Below are 22,393 nucleotides of genomic sequence, written 5' to 3' on the forward strand. Positions count from 1 at the left end.
TTTTTTCTTTTCTGTGTTGCCAGTTGCTCTAATTCTGTTGTGCTGAACAGCTCTAATTCTGTGATTATGTGTAGAAGAAATATGTGTTTAAATACACTGGTGAATTGAGGCTTGAGTAAGTTCATTGGCCATGTAAGTGTGCTTTTTAAAACAGATTTTAATCTATTAGAGAGAACAGTTTGAAGTATGAAGAGATGAAGTACTGTTATATACATGAGTAGTTATAATCTAATTTTAAGTAATGAAATCTGTGCTTTGTGCTGAATATCTTGTAGTCCCTTCAGCTCTGCTGCAGCTCACATTGAGTGCACTGTTCTCAGAATACTAAAATATTGTTAAATGTGTTGCATGCACATGTAGAGTTCCAGGCATTGCAAAGTGCTCAGTGCTCCTTTCTCTTCCCAAATTGCAGCCACTTTACAACCAACCCTCAGACACCAAGGTCTACCATGAAAACATCAAAACGTGAGTGCTTTAATCCCCTCATTGGCCCATTCAGGGCATCTGCACTTAAACATTCCCTCACATTTTTCATTGCTGTCATCTCCACATTGCATGTGTGAGTTTTAACCATAATTAAAAGCTTCCAGTCCATGTAACTTTCTGATTTCTGTGTTTTAAAACAGTTATATGTGCTGAAGGCAGAGGGAAACCCTGGCTTTCCATCTTCATTTAAAGACAAAAATAAATAACAAAATTTAAGTTGGCTGTCCTTTAAAAACTTCTCTTTAAAAAAGTAATTCTTGTACCACTCCATCAATAGATTTGTATAGCAGTTGATAAGTACTTATTTCTTGAATAATATATTGGAAAACTTAACTTTGGGACTGAATTGCAGAGACTTTTCCCCCGTAAAAGCATAATAGCTTAAACCAATTTTTTTCATTTTAGCATATTATCTCTCTTGTGGCAAAGCAGAGTATGTGCCTTGAAATTGGAACTTTTTGTGTCTCAATTGCTTGTTCCAGCCATCTTCAAAAATCTCCTGTCTGAAAAAATACAGTATTAGGTGATTTAGATATCTTGACTTCATTGGGAATTTTCCCTATTTTTTACCCTGAAACTATTATTCATAATAAAGATACAGCATCTAGAATTGAGATGAGTTTTGTTGAGTGGTTTTGAAGTGCTTGATTTTTATGTAGTTCACTTTTTTCCCCTAATTTTGTTTTCCAGAAACCAGGTGATGAGGAAAAAGCTGATCCTATTCTTTAAAAGAAGGAACCATGCAAGAAAACAACGGGTAAGAGCACCATCATTTTCTAAAAGGAGCATGTGGTTGTGTTCTGTCTGGACCCTTGTCTTGCATTCCCAAATATATTGATTGGAAAAATAAGTGTGGGATATTTCTAGAAGGCAGTAATGACAATTACCAAATACCACTAGGATGTGTAAAGCAAAGAAAGAGTGTATAATATTCAAAATCTACATTTTGTATCCACCTCCTCACCTTTTCTGTGCTGGAAATTTGGTTTAAATCATCTTCAACATGGAAGGGACTGGAGCAGGAAAAATCTGTGTATTCCAGGCCTGCCCATGTGACATGTACTGATCACTTGGTGTATTTTGCTCAGTTCAAGGTTTGCTTTTGGAATTTAACAGGAACAGAAGATCTGTCAACGTTATGATCAGCTGATGGAGGCATGGGAGAAGAAAGTGGACAGGATAGAAAATAATCCACGCAGGAAAGCCAAGGAGAGCAAAACACGGGAGTACTATGAGAAACAATTCCCAGAAATCCGGAAGCAGAGAGAGCAGCAAGAAAGATTCCAAAGGTATTACTGGTGATCTGAAATAGTCCTGCAAAGCATCCCTTCACTCTTCAGTTTTAAAATGATTTCTAATAAAACCAGTTAATTTTAATTATTAAGTTTTATGTTCATCACTTCATTGCTTTAAAAAGAACATCAGTGTGTCCCAGAGTAAAAAGTGAAATGTTCTTCCCTTTGTTCACTGTGTTTCCATGGCATTGAGCTCCAGTTTCACTTCCCCTCCTAAGGACCTCCCTGACTTTATCTGTGCACTGTCGCATGTGTCCCCTTTGCTGTCCCTTCCCTCCAGCTGTGCCAGCAGTGCCAGCCTCATGCCTTGGTGTCCTCTCAGGCTCTGTGGTGATGTGCCAGCCTCATCCCTTGTTGTCCTCTCAGGCTCTGTGGTGATGTGCCAGCCTCATCCCTTGGTGTCCTCTCAGGCTCTGTGGTGATGCCCACAGGGCTCCTTTCCCATGTCCCTTTCCAGATCTGCTGTCAAAACCCATATTTTCCAAAAGGAGCAATTAGCAAAGGCTGCTTAGGTTGTGGTATCAGTGAGACAGGAGTTAAGCTGCTCAAAAAGGGGTTTGTGCAGTTCTGAAGACAACTGAAGCATCAGGTTCCAATGAGCTTTTCATTTTGGGCACACACCCTGATTTACACTGGTATTTTTCTGTCCCTGTCTGTGTCTGTTACTCCTGTGTTTCATGATCCCTGTATTCATTAGCCCCCACACTCAAAAACCATTTATCTTCTTAATTAACAATTTGACTGATCTTTTGTTGTACTTGCCAGCTAATTTTATTCCAGACGTTTTTGCATTTTAAAATATTCAAGGTGTGCCAATTAAGGCCCTATTATTTAATTTTAATCTATCAGACATTTGTTAGATGGGAACTACAAGGAATCTTAAAAGGAATGAAGTGCAGTTCACTTGAGAGTTCACCTTGCAGTACTGTAGGTAGAGAGATAGGATTTAAATTAGAATTAGGTCAAGTTTGATTCAGTTGTGTTGAAATCTGTTTATCTGATGTTCCAAATCATTTCAATACACCTTGGAGAGTTCCAGCCCCATAAAGATTTAATCTCATCTCTTGTAACCATCTGTCTTCATCACCTTTTTGTCATAAAACATGGGGAAAGCAGAGAGTTTGCAATACTGTGAAGGCTGCAAGATTTTGGGGAGTCAAGAAAAGAAGAAAATTAACTGTTAGAATGGGAACAGCACTCATACATGAGAAATTTTACTTTAATGATTTGGGAAGGGCTCATTTCTTTACATTATCTTTATATATTGTAAAATAATGGCTTCTCTGTCTAGAGCTGTGCTCTAATACTATTGCCATGTAAATACTAGGGGTTTTTTCCTCAGATTTAGTGCAAATGGATGAATTCAGTAAAATCTTTGAGGTATTTTGTCTCCATTTACTAGTGATTTTTACCTCTGAAATGCTTTTTGACCCACATACTGTAGGATATTATTATGATGTAAAGATCACAATCTGAAAAAATTCTTCCAAATTACAGCTCCCCCCATCAGTTCAAAAGTGGAAAATCTTCTTTTGTTGTAACTAATTTGTGCAGTATTAGTAACTTGACCAAATCGATAAAAGGCAAATTTAGTGTGGTTTTCTTAAAAAAAAAAAAAGAAAAAAAAAGGCTCTTTCGAGGTTTATCAGTTGTACTAATTAAGGGGATAATTTCTCTGCCACTGATGAACATTTCTCATGCTCAGCAGAAGCAAATTCATTTATCTGAGGCACTTTGCAGTGGAATTGGTAGTAACACCTTTTTTGTGCCCTTTCTGCTGAGCTTTGCACTCACTGTAAAACCCAGCAGGACATGACAGGCTCTGTGCTCTGACTCTCCTGAAGAAAGACCAATCCCAACTGATTTGAGACATTGCTAACAGCATTATAAGGAATTTTGGAGATTGTTGTGGTGTACAAAACCTACAGATAGAGCTAATTTCCACTTTATCCTTTTTCCTTCTGTTTTCCCCTCGTTTCAGAGTTGGCCAAAGGGGGGCTGGCCTTTCAGCAACCATTGCTAGAAGTGAACACGAGATTTCAGAGATCATCGATGGACTCTCTGAGCAGGAGGTGAGGCTGCTGCCTGTGCTTTGCTGTAGAAATAAAGAAATAAATCTCTTTTTTTAGCCAATAAATATCTTTTCACTGCCAGTGAAAGGTGTCTTGTAGGGGGTTTGTTTCATTGATAACAGAAAGCTCTTCTCTCTCTAAGAGAATCTGGGTGAAGTGTGGCTTGAAGCAGATCTTACAAACACTTTATTTTTTTTGACAGTTTTGCTTTCTAATTGTATCTGCCCTAGATTTTTCTCATGTGGCTGTTCACTGCAAGCTTGCTGCAACCTAGTTTTTTACAGCTGTAACAAACATGTGAAAACTCTTCCTTTTCTCAAAGCCTCCATCATTTTGGTGTTTCATCAGTTGCAACACCGCTTCCTTTAGCCGCCCATAATGTTCATTGCAATAGTGACAACTTCTCCAAGAGTTGTGTACAAAAAGAAGTTCCCAGCTGGCTGTGAATGTGGAGCTTTAAGAGCTGTGTAATTCAAGAACTGTAAACATCAGCAGCAGCATTTTGTGTGTTCCTTACCTTGCCTTTTGTTGTGCAGAATAACGAGAAGCAGATGCGGCAGCTCTCCGTCATCCCGCCCATGATGTTCGATGCAGAGCAGAGAAGGGTGAAGTTCATCAACATGAACGGCCTGATGGAGGATCCCATGAAAGTTTATAAAGACAGGCAGTTCATGAATGTCTGGACAGACCATGAGAAGGAGATTTTTAAGGAAAAGTAATGGCCTTTGCTCTCTTTTCTTTGTATTGCACTGAAATGACAGTTAAATGCCCAAGCCCATTAAGCTGAATCAGGAATGCTGAAGCTTTTGTGCAATAATATTTGATCATGTTCTTAGCTGGCTGTAATAAATATTGCAAAAGTTGTAGGCTTATTTTTCATCTGAATGTGCTCACATGCATTTAGTCCTTAAATGCAAAATTTTTTCAGAAGTGCTTCAGTTCTGTGCTGAGATTAAAATGGGAAATGTAGTTATGGAATTTCATTTTATCATTTTAAGTGCTCAGTTCTAAATTTGCACAGTCTGAAAACTTGGCTTTTAAGGCTAATTTCACTTGTAGAAATGAAGGGTTTGCTGATGGAACAGGTTGTTTGGAAAATTATTTTGCTTGTTTGATCATGGATTATGTGTTAAACTGAAATAATTTCTGATTTGTAACAGGTTTGTCCAACATCCCAAGAACTTTGGTCTCATTGCTTCCTACTTGGAACGAAAGGTAAGACATTTTTTAATATAAATAGAGCTGAGGGTGGGATCCCTAACTTTCCAATATAATAATAAAGAGAAGCTTTTTTATTTTAGTCTGGGGGCTGAATAGTGTTAGTGTTTAGAGAAATTAAAAACTCAAATCATATCTTTTCATGAGGACTAAACCCTACTTTTTCCTGCTTTTCCACTTTAGAATGTTCCTGACTGTGTATTATATTATTATCTGACCAAGAAAAATGAAAATTATAAAGCCCTTGTGCGAAGGAATTATGGCAAACGCAGAGGAAGAAATCAGGTACGTGGAATTTATTCATCACTTGGGTGTTGTTATTTTATTGCTTCATATTTACAACTGTTTCATTATCTGAGATATCAATGTATTATAAGCATGGGGAAAATAATTATTTTTCCTTTATTGTACTGTTGCCCTTTTAAAATTTAAGTGATCCTGGCCTCAAGGGTGTTGTTGGTTAGTTTGGTTTTAATTCTCTGAAATATCTTCTTTCTTGGCACATTTCTTACTTGTTTTAATATGACAATTCATTTTCTTTGAGGACACTGCCACAGACATTGAGGTTGAATCCATCATTAAATGCTGTGCTGGAGCCAAGAGAAATTAGGTTTAGCATGTGACTTGCAGTGGAAAATATATAATCGGCTCATAATGTCAGTGTTTGTCAAAAAGTAGAAATTAATAGTGGTCTTTATTTGGTGGTCAGGCTCAAAGTCAAACTGGAACTTCAGAGCCAGAAGAAAGAGATCAATTTAATGCATGTGAATAAAAAATCCTGCTGATTCAGGAAGTGTTCCTTTGGAAGTCTTCAGAGGGGAAAGAGCAGCATTTTATAAATACATGTGCTGGGCTACCAGGCTTAATGTGGGTATTGGACCCTGAAACTTTGGCACTGCACAAATCTGCTCTGCAAACCAGTAAATGCAGTAAATATTGCTCTGAAATACACAAATACTGAATGTTTTCTAGGAGTCCAAGTAAATATTTTTGATATAAAATTTTTGCAAACAGCTTCAGCTGAGGAGTGGGTCCTGTTCAGTAGGAACAGCCTTGGGGTTGTGCTGTGGTGCTGTTGGATTAAACCTTTGGCATTATGGGCTGGTGTTCTACCAGGAGAGTCCTGTCATGGCAGAGCACCTTGTCTGTACCCCCCAAATGATGGATTGCATTGTCATTGTGCACAGGATTTCATAGAGCTTCTGCTCTGATGGGAGAAATTACTGGAAATAACCTGCTGTATTTTGCCAGGACTTCTGTTAGAATTTCTGAGCCTAATAATCCTTTTTAATAGGAGGGGTTATTGTTATTGGAGTAGTGACTGGGGAAGGATTGCAGTTAAAGTCTGGATGTGTGGCAAATGAAAAGAAGATGGAAATAAACAGAATTGTCCAAATGTGGGCAAGCACTGGACACTTAACAGGAGTAGAGCTGCCATTGGAGTGGCTCAGTTCCTTGCGCCTTTATAAAATGAGGTTGGTGTGATCATGGGAAGTGTCACACACTGAGGAGTGCCTCTAAGGGGTGAGGAGACAGAACTGGCTCAGCTGTGGTGCAGTGGAACAGGAGATTTGGAGATATTTAGTAAGTCATTACTGTGTATTTAAATGCCCTTTCCACATTGTTAAACTTGAGAATATCGGAATTGTTAGAATTAAAAATTTGGATGGACTTTTCTATCCATAAATGGTTGCTTTCCTTGGATAATGTATATAGAACAGAAAGATTTTAATTCCAGCTTTAGACACAAGGGCATGGATTTACTTTGTGAACTCAGCTCAAGGTGCTCTGCCTGACTTTGTGACTGCTCCTGTGAGTGCTGATTTATATGTGAGTAACTGAATCCATCAGTTGGAACACTGCAGGTTTGTTCAGCTCAGATTACTTGCTCTTGGAATTGGAGCAGAGTTGTACTCTGTAATTGCTGGTTGCTGATCCACTTTGAGTGCTACAGCAGATCCCCAAACTTTGGGCAACTGCTGGCCAGGCTTGATGGTGCTCTGTGAAGGATGCAAGGAAGTGCCAGGGTTTTATTTCTGGAGAGGGTTGAGCTGGATTGCCAATTCAAGAAAGTATTCTCACCACTCTAAAAGGGAAGTTTTACCACTTCTGGAAGTTTAAATTCAGAAGTATTGCAGTTAATATGTTAATAGTAATGACCTACGTAGTGCCAAAAGTCATATTTGTATTTATAATTTTATTGGTGATTAATTAACAACATCTATAACAGCTAGTAAAAAAGTACTTGAGAGGGTTGAACTGCCAGAACTTTTATCTTGGGGTTGCAGAAAGCAGCTCACCCCTTCCCCCTCCTGTGCCCCAGCTTTGTTTGAAGCTGATATTTTTCATATCTCTCAGTAGCAACTTGAAACTTTCTTGCTGATTGGCAAACACAAGTCATGTAAGATTTATGGGGTGCTCCAGGATGGGCTTAGGCCAAGAACAGGTGCTTCAGCTTAAACTCTTCATAGTTCATATATTTTTGTAAATTAGAAGGCAGGCAAGTGGAATATTGCAGTGGAGGAGATATTAATCATAGTAAGGACGTTGAAGTCCTTCAGAGAATGCAGTGAGCACAGCTTGGCTCAGGTTTCAGTGTGGGGGCTTCCACTTAGGAGAAGCTGAGTGCTGGATCAAGGATGTGAAGAGATGCAAGGCTAACAAAATTCTGGTGTGTGTTTGTCCTCAAACAGGTCTAGAAAAAGCCACATTTTTTTATAAAGCACTGCCTAAACCATTCCAGAGTGTCAGAGAGGCAACTGAACAAATGTTTCTTAAACCAAAGCTTGTCAAATATAGAGCAAGTTTTTAACATAGAATTCAGAGAAAGCCATGGCTGTATGGTGCTTTAACTTCCTTATCCCTGGAAGTGTTCAGGAAAGGCCTTGGAGCAACCTGCTCTGGTAGGAGATGTCCCTGCCCATGGCAGGAGGTTTGGACTTGGATGATCTTTAAGGTCCCTTCAAACCCAAACCTTCCTGTGCTTCTGTGATTACAGAGAATTCCTTAAATAACTCATTGAAAGAAGGTTTCTTGAAGTGAAGTTTAAAGTGAATTTGGTGACCAGGCAGTGGTCAGTGCTGGCTGTGTCCCTGCAGTGTGTGTGGCTGAGCAGCAGGTGGGAGGTCAGTGATGTGAGCAGACAGAAATTCAGCGCCTGTGTGTGACGGGATCACCTCTGGTGACTCCGGCGAGATTAGAAGGCGCTGTGTGAGAGGGGCAACGCTGCTGCAGGCAGCTTAAGAGGCAGAATGACACAATTTCCTGGAATAAACACGTTGCTGGGTCAGGCAGCCTGTGCTAAGGAGCTCTGTGATGTGGCTGCTGGGGTGGGTTTTGTCCTTTTGAGCCGTGCCCTGAGCTCAAGCCCATCCCCTTGTGAGGACAGTAAAAGTTCCCAGCAGCACATGAATGTGCAGGAACGTCGCTGACCGAGCCTTCGACTCCTTTAAGGTTTGTGTTTATGCATTGATTATGCAGCTTAAATAAAGTTCCTGGCTAACAGACAACTAAGTGATGTTAACTTGGCCTGGTAAGAGCAGGATTTTCAACAGCTGTTTTCTAAATAGATGTAAAATAATTTTCTTTAATTTTTTAAAATGCAGTTTTAGTTCCTTGTTTTCAGATCAATGTACCTAGCAAGGTAGAAATAATTTTTCTTAGCTCATCTCTGACATCTTGCCAGAAGGAAGTCATTGCATAATTAATAGCCAGCACCTTAATTGCTAATAATTTGCAGCAAGATGATAGTGGTTAATGTTTAGAGTTTCTGCTCAGTTCACAGTATTAAAATGTCAAAACCCAGTCAGTTTGTGACTATTTCCAGCCTCGGTTCAGTTAGTGAAACAGTGACACCTGCTGCTGCACTCACAGGGAAGTTGCTTCCTCTGTGAAGAAAAGCCTATTTTGAGGAATTTTTCAGTAGTTTGTCAAATCTGGGTTCATGAAGTGCTAGAATAGCAATCTTGTAATTCTCTGTCCTTGTTTTGTCGTTCTCTGTCCTTGTGTTTCCATGAATTGCCAGAAGTACTCTGGTATCTGTTTGAGACAAGCACAGTGTTTACCACGCTTGTAAAACTGTCATCTCAGCAGAGAAAAGTTTTTGTTGTTTTTTAAATAATTCTTTCTGTAAACTCACTGGAAATACAAGTCTAAAATTCCCACACCCAATTGTTTTAGCAACTATATTTCTTAAATACTCGTGACAGTTTTGAGAAAGCGACTTGCGGTTGCTGATAACTTTCATGCTCCAAGACCTTCTGCTCCCCAGTTGTAAGATCACGTTTCACTATAAAATGCACGAAGCTAAAAATAAAATTTGAGAGGAGCAACACCCTCACTACATGGGTCAGACCTCCCTAAGCACTTTCAGAGTTATTCTCTTCTTATGCTGACCACTGTGCAGTGCCTGTAACTTAAGATATCAAGTAGGAAGTAAGACAGCATCAGATTTTGTGCTGCTCTGAGGACAAGATGCTGCACCTTTGTGTCATCAAGTTATCATCTAAATCCTGTTTCATTTCAGCAACAGATTGCTCGTCCTTCTCAAGAAGAAAAGGTAGAAGAAAAGGTAGAAGAGGAAAAATCAGACAAATCAGAAAAAAAAGAGGAGGAAAAGAAAGATGAGGAGGAGAAGGATGAGAAGGAGGAATCTAAGTAAGTGTGTATATGCTGAAATGCATGGATTCACCCTAGGCTGCAGGTTTTGGCAAAGATCAGAACAGGATTTGCATTAGCCTGACAGTGAAATCTGGACTGAAAACTGTTTCTTTGGTGTATGAAACAATTTTTTTTTACATACAAATTTCTCTGTCTTGCTGAGCAAATCAGATCAGTGGAAAAAGTAATGGGATTGTTTTGCACGTGTAATAATTTCCATATCTTGTTTATTTAGGCTTTTTTCACATGTTCTGTCACACATGGTGCATTCATACTTTCTTTGAAGTTGACAAAATCATGTATCAGTGTTAGTGCCTGGAAGTTGTGGGCAGTAAGTGAATTCTGTTTCACTAAAGGCATCTTTTGAGTTCATGGAGTTTTGTTTGTGGAGATTGGGGCTTTTTTGTCCATTGATATTCAGGAATATCTGCTTACAATGGCTCTCTGAATGTGACTGAATTATATTTTACCTATTCCCAGAGAGAATACCAAAGAAAAGGACAAAACTGAAGTTGCACCAGAGGAAACAGAGGAAAGGGAGCAGGCAGCTCCTCGGGGCCGAAAAACTGCGAACAGCCAAGGTCGGCGTAAGGGCAGGATCACCAGATCTATGACAAATGAAGCTGCACAAGCAAGTGCTGCTGCAGCTGCAGCCACTGAAGAGCCACCACCACCTCTGCCACCCCCACCAGAACCTTGTGAGTAGCATTTCCAGCACTCCCAGGGACCCAGCTGCTCGTGGGCTCCTCGCTGGCACGGGGCTGTTTCCAGACATGCAGCGCACTTCTGTTTTCCTGTGTAACACTCCAGCTTTATTCTTAGCCTTGCTTATCATTTTGTGACTGTGTTAAACTTCACAAGTGTAGCTTCATGAGCAGTGCATATGCAATCAGCTGTTAGAATGGTGAGGGGAGAAAAGGCAGTTCAGCCCTGGTGTGATAACACCTTGTCTCCCTGTGCAGGTTCATGGGTCTGCAGAGATCCAGGTGCCTGTGACACAGATTCACTTACAGGCTGCAGCTCCCAGAGGATGCTGTTAAATAATTGGCCTGATATTTGAGTACTTCAGTGAGTTTCATAACCTGAAATAGATCTTGGCAAGTTGTTGTTTCTGCATTAGATGGCAAGAGGCTTTTTTAAAATAAAATGTTACTTTCCTGGCTGGTATGGTTAAAAAAAGACACAGTCTCTTGAGTGTATTTTGGAAAAGGCTGACCTAATTTGTGTTGATGCAGAAATACCAGAATATCTTGTGGCTGGTAAATAATTATTCAGGATGGCAGGGCAGGTTGTGCTCTTCTTTTTTCTTGCAGTGCTCTACTGTGGCAAAATTTGTTGCTCCTCGTGCTTCAGCTGGGTAGTTACAGCAGCTGCTGTTCTAGAGCTTGTAACAACTCTTCTGTTACTCAGATGTTCTATAAAGAACAGAGTAAATGTGCACATCAGTTCTTGTATAACTGTAAACAGCAGAGATTGTGAGAAACATTCTTGTTCCATCAATACAGTGGGGTTTTATAAGCAATGGCTGTTTGTAAGTCTGAAGCAATAGCAGGTTTTGCTTTTGTTTTGCTTTATTTTTAAAGCATTTTTGCAGGATTTTCTGAAAAATCCAAAATAGTTTTTCAGTGGATCAGATATTTTATAGTGTCCTACTTTTGTGGTTTGTTAATGGAAGCTGTTGCAGGGTCTTTGTTACATGCTGTGTGTGATGGCAGATTTCATGGTAAGGAAATGGAGGCTGGTGCTGCTGTTCAGAAATTTAGACAGGATGATACAAAATCCAGAGGAGTGAATGAAAAACACTTTGCACTGAATCATACTTAGTTTCCTGCTTGCTTTTACTTACTGGGTTTTTTTTGTTTTGTTCTCTTTTTGTCCATTTATCCAGTTGGAGACTCAGTTGATACAGGAGCAGTAGATTTCTTGACGCCCACTTAACCAATAAATAACCATTCCAGCAGTGAGACAGCACTGAACTAGCTTAGAGCATGTTGGATTGCTGCTTTTAGTAGCTGATGGTAATTACTGACATTTCAAATAAAATTTTAGTGATAAATACACCTAAGTTACTTACAAATCTTCCTTGACAGACAATTAATCCCAGTTTTGTAGGCAGAATGGTTTAGAACAGTTTTCTCTGCTGAGCTTTTGGTGGTTCCTTCTGTATCTCTGACTTGGTTTAATGGAGATTGACTGCTTCCCTCTGACAAGAGAGCTTTCCCCAGTGACCTGAGCAAGCCATAATGTAAATAGATTTCTTGACTATGGGATGCATAATTGGTGCCATGATAATGAATCCTGGTCTTTTCTCTGCTCAGTGTCTTTGTTTCTCTTTCAGCTTCTACAGAGCCTGTGGAGACATCCCGCTGGACAGAAGAAGAAATGGAAGTTGCTAAGAAAGGTAAGCCTTGTAAAGCCTTGGACTTCCTTCTGGATACTTGCATTTACAAAACTTAAAGGATTTACTGAATCACTGAATATATTTGCTGTGACCACTACTATGCTGATTTGAAAATTGCTGTTGTTTTTTTTTTTGGTAAAAAAAACAGAAGAAGCAAGCAGCTTTAACAGACAAAATCATCTTTTGAGACTTACCTTGATTCTTTTCTTGTGGGTTACTTAGAGCTGTTTGGACAGCAGTACTTCTCTGTCTTGCCTTCCCACAGGCATTGTTGTTCCATTTGTTGAGGTTTGGATAGCTGAATTATTGATCATAGTAAATATTGGTTCTTTTATGTCTGACCAGGTCTAGTGGAACATGGGCGAAACTGGGCAGCGATTGCCAAAATGGTTGGGACAAAAAGTGAAGCTCAGTGTAAGAACTTCTACTTCAACTACAAAAGGAGGCACAACCTGGACAGTCTCCTCCAACAGCACAAACAGAAGGTGAGTGTGTGGACACTGGATATTTTGCAGGAGAAAATCTGGATCTTTCTGAGGTCATGCATCACACTTCACTAAGGCTGTTTTGCAATCTGCACTCATTTCCTTTTCTACTTGTTTTTGTGTTGTGCCATAAATCTCATAGAAAGGGTGGCTGGTGCTCACTGACCTGTGACAGAAACCACTTCTTACTTTAAAATACAACAGAAGGTTTTGTACTAGGTAAAACACTTGAGCCTGAATAATTCTTCAGTGCATTGAAAGGCATGTTCTTCACTCCTTGAAACAAAGCAAGCACTGACCTTACCACACAGAGCTGGAGAGGTGCTAGAAGTCCAGGACTGGAAGTTTGGGGGCATTAAAAGTAAAGTGCTGAGTGTTGGAATCCTCTAAGCTGCAGTGCTATCTGGTCTTCTCTTACTGAGGTGAAGAACATCAGTGTGTGTTTGCTGCAGTTGTTCTGTTGTCCCCCACCCATGAGACCGTGGTTTGTTCCCAAACTTGGCTTTGGTCAGGAGCAGCAAAAGTTGGCCTGAAGTTGAAGGAGTGCCCCTTGTGAATGACTGTGCTAAATAGAGATTCTCTGTCCTTCATTTCAAGCTCAGACTGGTAAATGGGGAAGCAGTAAAAGACAATAATTGTGAATTTTCAGCACATTGTCAATGCTGTGTCTTCCTCAGTCTTCGCGAAGGCCCCGGGAGGAGCGAGATGTGTCCCAGTGTGAGAGTGTGGCTTCCACTGTGTCAGCTCAGGAGGATGAAGATATTGAAGCATCTAATGAAGAAGAGAACCCAGAAGACAGTGAAGGTAACTTTTCTGGGAAGGAAACTTGTGTGTGCACAGAAAGGGGCCCATGTTTTGTGCTAATTATGTGTTCAGAAAGCTGTGTTCCACTTCATGGTGTTGTTGTTGTTCCAATGCTCTTTCAGTTGGATTTCAGCAATTTGAACTCACTCGAGTGGCTGCAGCATTTTTAGAATTTAACAGCCTAAAGATGTTTGCTGCTTAGTATTTTGAGATGCTTTGATTATGCTGTCATCTGGAGTGTTGGAACAAGTTGAATCAAATACATGTAACCTTTAGTTGATAGTCTCAGTAAAGCTTCAGACAAGAAAATTCAAGTGGTGGTTTTTTTATATATATTTGTTGTTTGCAGCTGCTAATTTATAGACACTCAACATCAGTCAATCTTGGCTGGTCTTTTGTGGAGCAAAAGGCAATAGAATTCATAAACAATGAGTGAGAGAAGATACCTAACTGTTGGGTTTTCAGTTGTTGGTATTTTTTAGTTGCAGTGTTTATGTAATTCAGCCAATTGTCCCATTTCTATAATAAGCCAAAAGAAATTGTTTTGCAGATGGGTTGGTTAAAATTGATGGATCCTTATTGCACCTAGTTTGTCAGATTTCATTGATTGAACCTTCATGGCAAAACATATTTTCCCCAGGTGCTGAAAATAGTTCTGATACAGAAAGTGCTCCATCTCCAACTCCAGCAGAGCCTGCTAAACCGACTGAAGAAACTCCATCTGAGCCTGCTGCTCCAAAAGTAACCACTGAGGCTCCAGCAGAGCAGGAACCTGCCATTAAACCTGCAGCCAGCACATCTCCCTCCTTACCAGCCCAAAGTGTATCAACAGCTGAAACTCAGAACCCTGAGCCACAGGTCAAGGAAGAAATAAACACTGAGGCTGAAGAGCCTATGGAGGTGGACAGTAGGAGCCATTCAGCTGAAGCTAAGCCTGTGATTACTCTTCCAGTTCATACCAAAGTAGAACCTGTAGAGACTGAAATGAGGCTACCAGAGAATATTCAAGTGAAAATAGAGAGTGATACCAAAGAGAGAGAGATGGAGAAACCGAAGGAAAAGTCAGAACCAGAGGAAATGGATTACAGCCTGTCCCAGCAAGTTACCACAGCCAGACCAGAATCCCATTCAGATAATGACTCCAGTGCCACCTGCAGTGCTGATGAGGAAGTTGATGGAGAGCCTGACAGACAGGGGTGAGTAGGGCTTTGAAGGCACAGTCTTTGAAGCTGTTTCTCTTTGGGAATGGCTGATACCACTGAGGGTGTTTGAAATCTTTTCAGTTTTCTGTTGGTGCCGTTCCTGTGTCACCCCAGTGTGGCACTGGAGCCAGTGCCCTGCTCCCTCTCAGAGGTTTAATATAGACACAGTGCCAGGGATAGATGTTTAAATGTCAAAAGTATCCAGTGTCATGGAGTGAATGTGGGCTTTGGAAGAGTGCAGGTGATGGTGTTTCTGCTCTCTCTTGCCTTTTCAAACATCATCTTTCCACAAATGTCTCAGCCTCCGTGTGAAATTATTTTATTGTAGACTACTGTTTCTTTCCTGTAGTCCTTCCTATCCATTGTGTTTTTCCAAAGCACTAATACAGCAGCATGTGTTGCCTCTTCCACTATGTGTGCTGTGGGACAAAACACAACATGGTTCTGACTTTTCAGCTCTTCGTCCAGTCTGATAAATGTGTTGGTTTTTTGAATTCAAGAGCTGTTGCTGGAAATCTTTTAAGATATGTAACCTTGGTCCTTTTGGTGATATTTTTCCCTTCTATCTCTTTTTCCAGTATCTACAGCAGAGAGTCAAAGCCCTCACTGTTAAATCCCACTGGGTCAATTCTGGTCTCATCCACGATAAAGCAAGGGCAGATGGACCTGCAGCAGCTTCACCACCGAGCTGCTGTCATCCCACCTATGGTATGGGCAGTTTTCAGTGCTGTTGGAAGGAGTGTTTGTTAGGCAAGAAAAATTGTTAAACAAATCAAGAAAAACATCATTTGCTTTATTATTGTATTTTTCAGGGGGGAAAGGTTAAGTACAACCAAGTGCAAATCCAATAGGTGTGGATCTTTTCAAACAACCCAGACTGGTGGGGAGAGTTGAGCTCCACAGCTCCTCCAGGAAGTGCCTGAGGGTGTCCCTGACGTTGTCCCCTCACTGTCCCCAGGTTTCCTGCAGCCCCTGCTCTGTCCCTGTGGGCACCCCAGTGAGTGGTTACGCTCTGTACCAGCGGCACATCAAGGCCATGCACGAGTCAGCGCTGCTGGAGGAGCAGCGGCAGCGCCAGGAGCAGCTGGACCTGGAATATCGGAGCGCTGTGAGCCCCTGTGGCACCTCCAAGAGCCCCAGTGTGGAGTGGGAAGGTTGGTGTTCCCATATCTGTGCTTTGTGGCTGTGTGTTACTCTGCTGCCTCATTGGAGAGTGACAGTTTAGTGTGATGAGGAGCTGATAGTGAACTGCTCCCTGCTGGAAGGAACCTGAGTGCTCTGCTGCTCTTACTGTTGAGCTGCATTGGAGCCCCTTCATATAAAGGCAGAAAACTGGTTCCATTTGGGTCAAACCCAAAAATGAGTTGTTCCTACAGAGGAAGATGCAGTGTGCAGGTGAGAGGAACAGATAATTCTGTTCTAGGGGAGCCCTTCCAGAAGCTTAAGGTGAAGGTGGGAATCTATACCCATGCAGTAAAACATTCATTTTAACTGTGCTCATACTGAGCACTGAAATAGGGCACAAAAGTTTGGTGGAACATTCATACTTCTTTTTAATTGTACCATTTGTACCAGATGGGTGTGTCTGGCATTGGAGTAGTCCCTTTGTTAAAACTGTGCTGTGAATTGGACTTTTTGACTCCAGTTTCTAACCCAGGGTTCTTCTCTTTCTGATAACTTCAACCCTCCCAGGAAAACCAGTGGCCTATATGCCTTATGCTGAGGTCAAGAGAATAGAACAGGAAGCACAAGTGCAAAATCCAGCCACAAGGTCAGCATCACCCTACAGGTTGTCTCCAAGAGAAGTCAATAAAGCCTCTCCCCAGCCTGAGATGAGTGCAGCTCGCTACAGTGTCCCTCCAGGTAAAGATTTGGAGGATCAAATTATTCTCTAAATGCTTTGTGAGTTAATAGAAGAAAGATAATTGTCTGTGTGTGTGAATAGTTGCTCAGTGTTTTTCTAGCCCAATGAGGCAGTACTGTGCTGTTTCTGTTCACACTGCAATGTTTAATGTGGATTTTTTCCCCTCAAGTTCTCCAGCCAGCCCCTCACCAGGTGATAACCAATATTCCCGAAGGAGTTCGCCTGCCCACAACCAGACCCACCAGACCACCACCACCTCTCATTCCATCCTCCAAAACCAGTGTGCCATCAGAAAAACCTTCCTTCATCATGGGAGGCTCAATCTCACAAGTAAGAGAATTATTATTTGAAAATCTTACAACGATTTTTTTTTACCCTTTCTCCAATCTTCAACTTTTTGTACTTGCTTAAGGACTCACAGCATTAGCCCTTAAGACCAACCTGTCAAGAATTACAAGAGCTTTAGAAATGGAACATTTACTCACATCTAAGAGCATGGATATCCAGTTTAGGTGACCTTCATGTCCAGACTATCAGTGACACTCCACTCCTGCTGCTCTGTGCTTTGGGACATGGCAGTGGGGCACTGTAGCATTTCCAAATGGAATCATACTAGTTTTAACATTCTCCTTTAAAGAGAGATGTGAACCTTCATTCCAGAAACAACAATTAACATCTATTTGTTGTTTCAGGGAACACCTGGCACTTATTTAACATCCCACAGTCAAGCTTCCTACGCCCAAGAAACTGCAAAGCCATCAGTGGGTTCTATATCCCTTGGGCTGCCAAGGCAGCAAGAGTCAGCCAAATCTGGTAAGGAGGGAAAAGCTGACATGTTTTATACAGACTATTTAATCACCCATAATTAAAGGAAATTTAAAAACCTCAACCTTTTTCTCTTTCTTCTCCTCAATAGCTTCCCTGCCCTATATCAAACAAGAAGAATTCTCACCCAGAAGCCAGAATTCTCAACCTGAAGGACTCCTGGTCAGGGCACAACATGAAAGTGTGGTGCGAGGTAAAAAAAGTCACCCAGATTCAGAAACTCTTGTCAGAGCCTGAGAAAACCAAGAGAATTAACTGCTGAAGTGTTATTTTGAAGTGTTCTGTGATTATCTAAGTATCATAAGATTTCAGGATTAATTTTGCTCCCTGTTTTCCAAGCATGTGTATTTGTAGCTGGCTCCTCCTGTCTGCATGGCTCACTTAAAAATATTTGTTACAAGTCACGCAAATTTCAAAATAAAGTTTCTCACTAGAGCAAATCAGTCAAAAGAAAATGAATTAACTGCCATGAGTTAATGCTGTAAAATACTTACAGTCTGTAAAAGGCTATGTTAAAAGAGGAAATAGCCTTACTGCCTCAATTGCAATTTCCCCTTATTTTAATGAAAACTAACAGTTCTCAGTAGAATTTTAAATTATTTCAAAGAGAGTGGATTTTTTTTTTTTAAATTCTGTTATTTATCAGGATGTCTTTATTTCAAACCAGGTACCACAACGATACAGGAGGGGAGTATAACACGAGGAACTCCAACCAGTAAAGTTTCAGTTGAGACCATTCCTTCTTTGAGAGGCTCCATAACTCAGGTATTTTACATTTTACTGCTGGGAAGGCTGTAGCAAAACAGCATCTTCACAGTATCACTGGGAATGTATGTGCACATCTGAAAAAGTAAATTATTATCACAGGGTAGGAACTGCCTTGAAGAAAACTTTCAATCCAATCAGATGTTCAAACCCCACTATTGTTGGAGTCAGCATGACCATGATTTCATCCTCATATATATGAGTTTTCAAACCTAACTGAGGGCAACTTTCCTGAAAATTGCATCACACCTGAGTTCAGATATTCAAACCAAGTGTAACCAGTCTTGTGCAGATTCTGTTTAAATCCAAGAAGGGAAATTCAGGCCTTTTGTCCTTCATTTTAAATGCTGCTGGTTTGGTTGGTTTGGCATCCCTTGGTACAAAGAGTAATTGACTCTGTTCTGCTTTGAGATGAGAAGGGGAGCTTTGATTGCTTTGGACAGAAATAAAACCTAATGGCACCATGTGGTATATGTTATCTTCCCCCCAGATGGTATTTATAGGGCAAATGTTCCAGGCTGTGAAATACACTGGTAATATTGTTTAACAAGGTAGCAGAAATAACTTTACTCATTTAGGTTAAGTGTCTATAATAGAGGCAGAGGTTAAAGCCATACTTGATAAATTAGTTGGTTTTACAAACCTAAAAAGTTTTTTTTTTTTTGCTTTGTTGTATTTTCCCTTCACTCCTCCCCACTGTCTAATGCCTCAGAGCATGTGAGTTGATTGATGTCTGGCTTTGCACACAGGGTACCCCAGCTCTGTCCCAGTCTGGCATTGCTGCTGATGCACTGCTGAAGGGAACCATCACCCGGCTGGCCACCGAGGACAGCAGCCCAGAGAAGTGCAGAGAGGAGGCCTCAGCCAAGGGCCATGTCATTTATGAAGGCAAAAGTGGGCATATTCTATCTTATGATGGTGAGTATTTGTATATTCTGCCTGATCAAACCCAAGTTCTGCTTGGATAATCCATAGCTGAAGTATTTCTGCTTCCAAGCAGATGCACGTTTAAAATATAGTTCAGCTATTCCTTTGCCATTTATTTCCTATTTGCCATTAAATGTTTGTATTGTGAAAGGGTAAATAACCAGTTTTAAAATTACCTGTATTAAAATAAAGATAAACCTATCATAAACTTTAAACTTCAGTTGAAATATTGATAAATGTGTAACTTAACTTCTTGACAAACTAGAAAGGATCTTTTAAGATTGATATTTAATGTTACAATATTATACTGAAGTTGTGTTGTTTAAATATTCATGACCTGTGGTCTCATTAATGAAATATTCATGTGTCCCTTTTTGTTGTCCACATTTCCTGACCACACTCTTGTACATTTTGTTGCAGCTATTAAAAATGTCCGTGAAGGAACAAGGAGTCCAAGAACTGCTCATGAAATTGGTTTAAAGAGAACCTATGATACAATGGAAGGAAACATAAAGCAGGGGATGTCACTGAGGGAGTCTCCAGGGTCTGCACCACTGGAAGGTAAAAACAGCTGCTTCCAAAATATTTTATCTTTAATCCATTGATGTGAGAGCATTTGGAGTTATCTTAGGGTGCAAACTAACAGAGAAGTTAGATTTAAATCACACTGATGACCAAATCCATGCAATAACACTGCAGTTAGAGTGTGCTGGAAACAGGACTGGAGTAGATCCCAGTTCTCTTTTCTGTTTTACCACAACTGCTGCTACTGCAGGTGGCCCTTCCTGCTCTCAGCACATCTGACAGATGTCCCTGGCTCTGCACAGTCCCAGTGGTCCTGTTGAGCTCAAACACTGGGTCCCACCAGCACAGCCTCTGCCACACCCTTCAGTTAAATATTGGTATCACACTGCCCTGACCTTTTGCATTCCTGCAAGAAACCTCTTTGAACTGCAGGATCCTGCTTCAGGGCATCCCTAGTGCTGTGGTGTTTTAATAAACTGTAATCAAACAAAGCCTGCAGAGGCCAAGGCAGGTCATTATATAACTTTTCTGATTGTTTTGTAAAAACACAAATGCAAGAAAATGTTTCCTGCCTCAAGCATGGAACCTTGCTCCTTCAAAGCATTTTGTCCCATCTTTGGGTAGCCCTTGGAAGCTGTTTTGTGGACCTGTTCAGCAGATGGAACAATGTGAATGGGAGGTTTGTAGGCTGCACACAAATTCAGTGTTGCCTCCAAGTTGTTGATGCATTTGGCTCTTTGGGCTCTTTTGGCACCTGAGGAGCTGCTCTGGTACTTTTATGGTTTGCCTTATCAGTGACACATTTTCTATCTTCAAACTGTGAAAAATTAGAAGTGTTTTGAGCCCTTGTTTAGATTCTTACCATAGGCACAGTAAATTCATCTTTTCCCCAATGATTCAGTATGAACTTTGATAATTTGGAGGATGCTGAGGCATATTTTGGATTTTTTTTTTTTGTTTCACTTCCCACCATGAACACCTTTCTTTCTAGGCAAGGAAAGTGGAGTGTGAGAAAAGCAGTGACTGCTTTTGAAACAAAGGCTAAGCTTAATTATAAAAAACACCTCCTCTTTTCTAAGTATGTTAAAACTTGCATCTATGCAATAGCACAAATACTTGAACTGAAAGATTATTTTTTTAGGGCAGGAGGTGTTTATAACATGTTGCTGCAATGCCTGGCATACTGAGGCTTAGCCCTGTGGGCACTGCCAGGGTACAGATACCATCGCTCATGTGTAAGAAGGAGGGGGTTTGTTGTTTTGGAGGTTGGATTTTTTTAAAACTCTTGTTTAATTCCCTAAATTACCTTCATTTTAATTTTAGGTTTAATCTGCCGGGCGCTGCCTCGGGGTAGCCCACACGCTGAACTGAAGGAGAGAACAGTCTTGTCTGGCTCTATAATGCAAGGTGAGATATTGCAGGTTTCAAAAAGGGAGCATTAATTAATCCTCAAAAATCTGGATTTCTGAACCTTAAAGCTCTCATTAACTGTGGGAGCTGTGTTAAAGGTGGAGCTTATTTTATTAAACATATTCAGAGCATAAATCAGCAGATTTTTGATATGCTGTGTTCAAAGCTAGTCTGTAAACATAGATTTTATTTCTTATTGGAAAACAGATTTTTTAAATATTAATACTTGGTAATTAGCACCTTTTTAAAATGAACACCAACAACTCTGCAGATGCATTTATTTCTTTTATTTAAGCATCTGAAATAACCATGGGAGGTTTTCCATCATATATTGTTCAATATTATTTTTGTGATGATTTTTTCAGACCTTAAGTATCTTCCCACAGACTACAGCAAACCAAAGTTTCACTGTTACATGTAATATATTACTCTGCTTATGAAAAAAGAGACTTAGCAGCTGTTAATACCAGTCATGTGACCCTTTCTTTCTATGAAAGGCACACCAAGAGCAACAGCTGAAAGTTTTGAAGATGGTTTGAAGTACCCCAAACAGATCAAGAGAGAGTCACCTCCCATCAGGACGTTTGAAGGAGCCATCACCAAGGGCAAACCCTACGACGGCGTCACCACCATCAAGGAGATGGGACGCTCCATCCATGAGATCCCCAGGCAGGACCTCTTAAGCCAAGAGAGTCGCAAGACTCCTGAAATGGTGCAGACAACCAGGCCAATCATAGAAGGCTCCATATCTCAGGTAAATCCAGAAAGTAATTTCACAATTATAAGCTGCACCATTTTGACTAAAATTTTGGTCCAAACCCAAAGTGCGGCTTATAATCAGGTGCGGCTTATATATGGACAAAGAATGAAAAGTTGCTGTTTTAGTTGGGAGGACAGGTGTCTGCTGAGAAAGGCAGGAGCTTCTCTTTGAAATGGAGAATGTAAACCCCCTCCCTCCAAATTATTATAATTTTGAAATCAAGGGGTTTTCAGGCAAAAATATGGGAATTAGGAATAACAGTTCTTTACTAGGGAAATTAAAATAGAAATACAGTACTACAAAGAACAAACCCCAAACCCTGACACAGTCAGAGTACAACCTGGCACCCGTCAGGCAGGGTGTTGGCAGCAGTCCCATTCCATGGTGGCTGCATCCTCCTGCAGTGACAGATGTGGCTCAGTTGGAGCAGTGCTCCTGTACAAGGTGCAGTTTCCCTCCAGAGCTCCAGTGGTGATGTGGAGAAATCCGGTTTTCCTCTGGAGTCCAGTGGAGAAAGGGGCTCCCTTAGTGTCCCAAAACCTCTGTTTTTATCTTGGTAAGAAATGTTGGGCTCTTCCCCCTGGCTGGAGCAGCTCCCAATGGGATGCAGTAATTTTATCAGTCCCTCAGTGGGACTCAATGGCCATGAGCAGAAAATGACTGGCTGGAGGAAGGATGGGTTGTGAAGAGATAAA

The 22,393-nt window shown here is 40.7% G+C and overlaps 1 protein-coding gene across 3 annotated transcripts in view; it reads left to right on the forward strand.

Moving 5' to 3' along the window:
* NCOR1 (nuclear receptor corepressor 1) overlaps positions 1–22,393 on the forward strand; it is a 55,365-nt gene that overhangs the window by 20,516 nt on the left and 12,456 nt on the right. For all 3 annotated transcript variants that reach the window (XM_033078572.2, XM_033078574.2, XM_033078573.2), the window contains exons 8-31: positions 413–465; positions 1,177–1,243; positions 1,603–1,775; positions 3,763–3,853; positions 4,390–4,568; positions 5,014–5,068; positions 5,255–5,356; positions 9,597–9,727; positions 10,211–10,428; positions 12,069–12,131; positions 12,477–12,616; positions 13,294–13,420; positions 14,061–14,616; positions 15,201–15,330; positions 15,581–15,776; positions 16,315–16,485; positions 16,656–16,816; positions 17,179–17,299; positions 17,403–17,504; positions 17,979–18,076; positions 18,826–18,994; positions 19,424–19,564; positions 20,852–20,935; positions 21,436–21,692. In XM_033078572.2, the coding sequence (XP_032934463.1) occupies positions 413–465; positions 1,177–1,243; positions 1,603–1,775; positions 3,763–3,853; positions 4,390–4,568; positions 5,014–5,068; positions 5,255–5,356; positions 9,597–9,727; positions 10,211–10,428; positions 12,069–12,131; positions 12,477–12,616; positions 13,294–13,420; positions 14,061–14,616; positions 15,201–15,330; positions 15,581–15,776; positions 16,315–16,485; positions 16,656–16,816; positions 17,179–17,299; positions 17,403–17,504; positions 17,979–18,076; positions 18,826–18,994; positions 19,424–19,564; positions 20,852–20,935; positions 21,436–21,692 (3,585 nt within the window). The remainder of the gene's footprint in view (positions 1–412; positions 466–1,176; positions 1,244–1,602; positions 1,776–3,762; positions 3,854–4,389; positions 4,569–5,013; positions 5,069–5,254; positions 5,357–9,596; positions 9,728–10,210; positions 10,429–12,068; positions 12,132–12,476; positions 12,617–13,293; positions 13,421–14,060; positions 14,617–15,200; positions 15,331–15,580; positions 15,777–16,314; positions 16,486–16,655; positions 16,817–17,178; positions 17,300–17,402; positions 17,505–17,978; positions 18,077–18,825; positions 18,995–19,423; positions 19,565–20,851; positions 20,936–21,435; positions 21,693–22,393) is intronic.

The sequence above is a fragment of the Catharus ustulatus genome, chromosome 22 (assembly GCF_009819885.2).
Source record: "Catharus ustulatus isolate bCatUst1 chromosome 22, bCatUst1.pri.v2, whole genome shotgun sequence".
In the NCBI taxonomy this organism is placed as follows: Eukaryota; Metazoa; Chordata; class Aves; order Passeriformes; family Turdidae; genus Catharus; species Catharus ustulatus.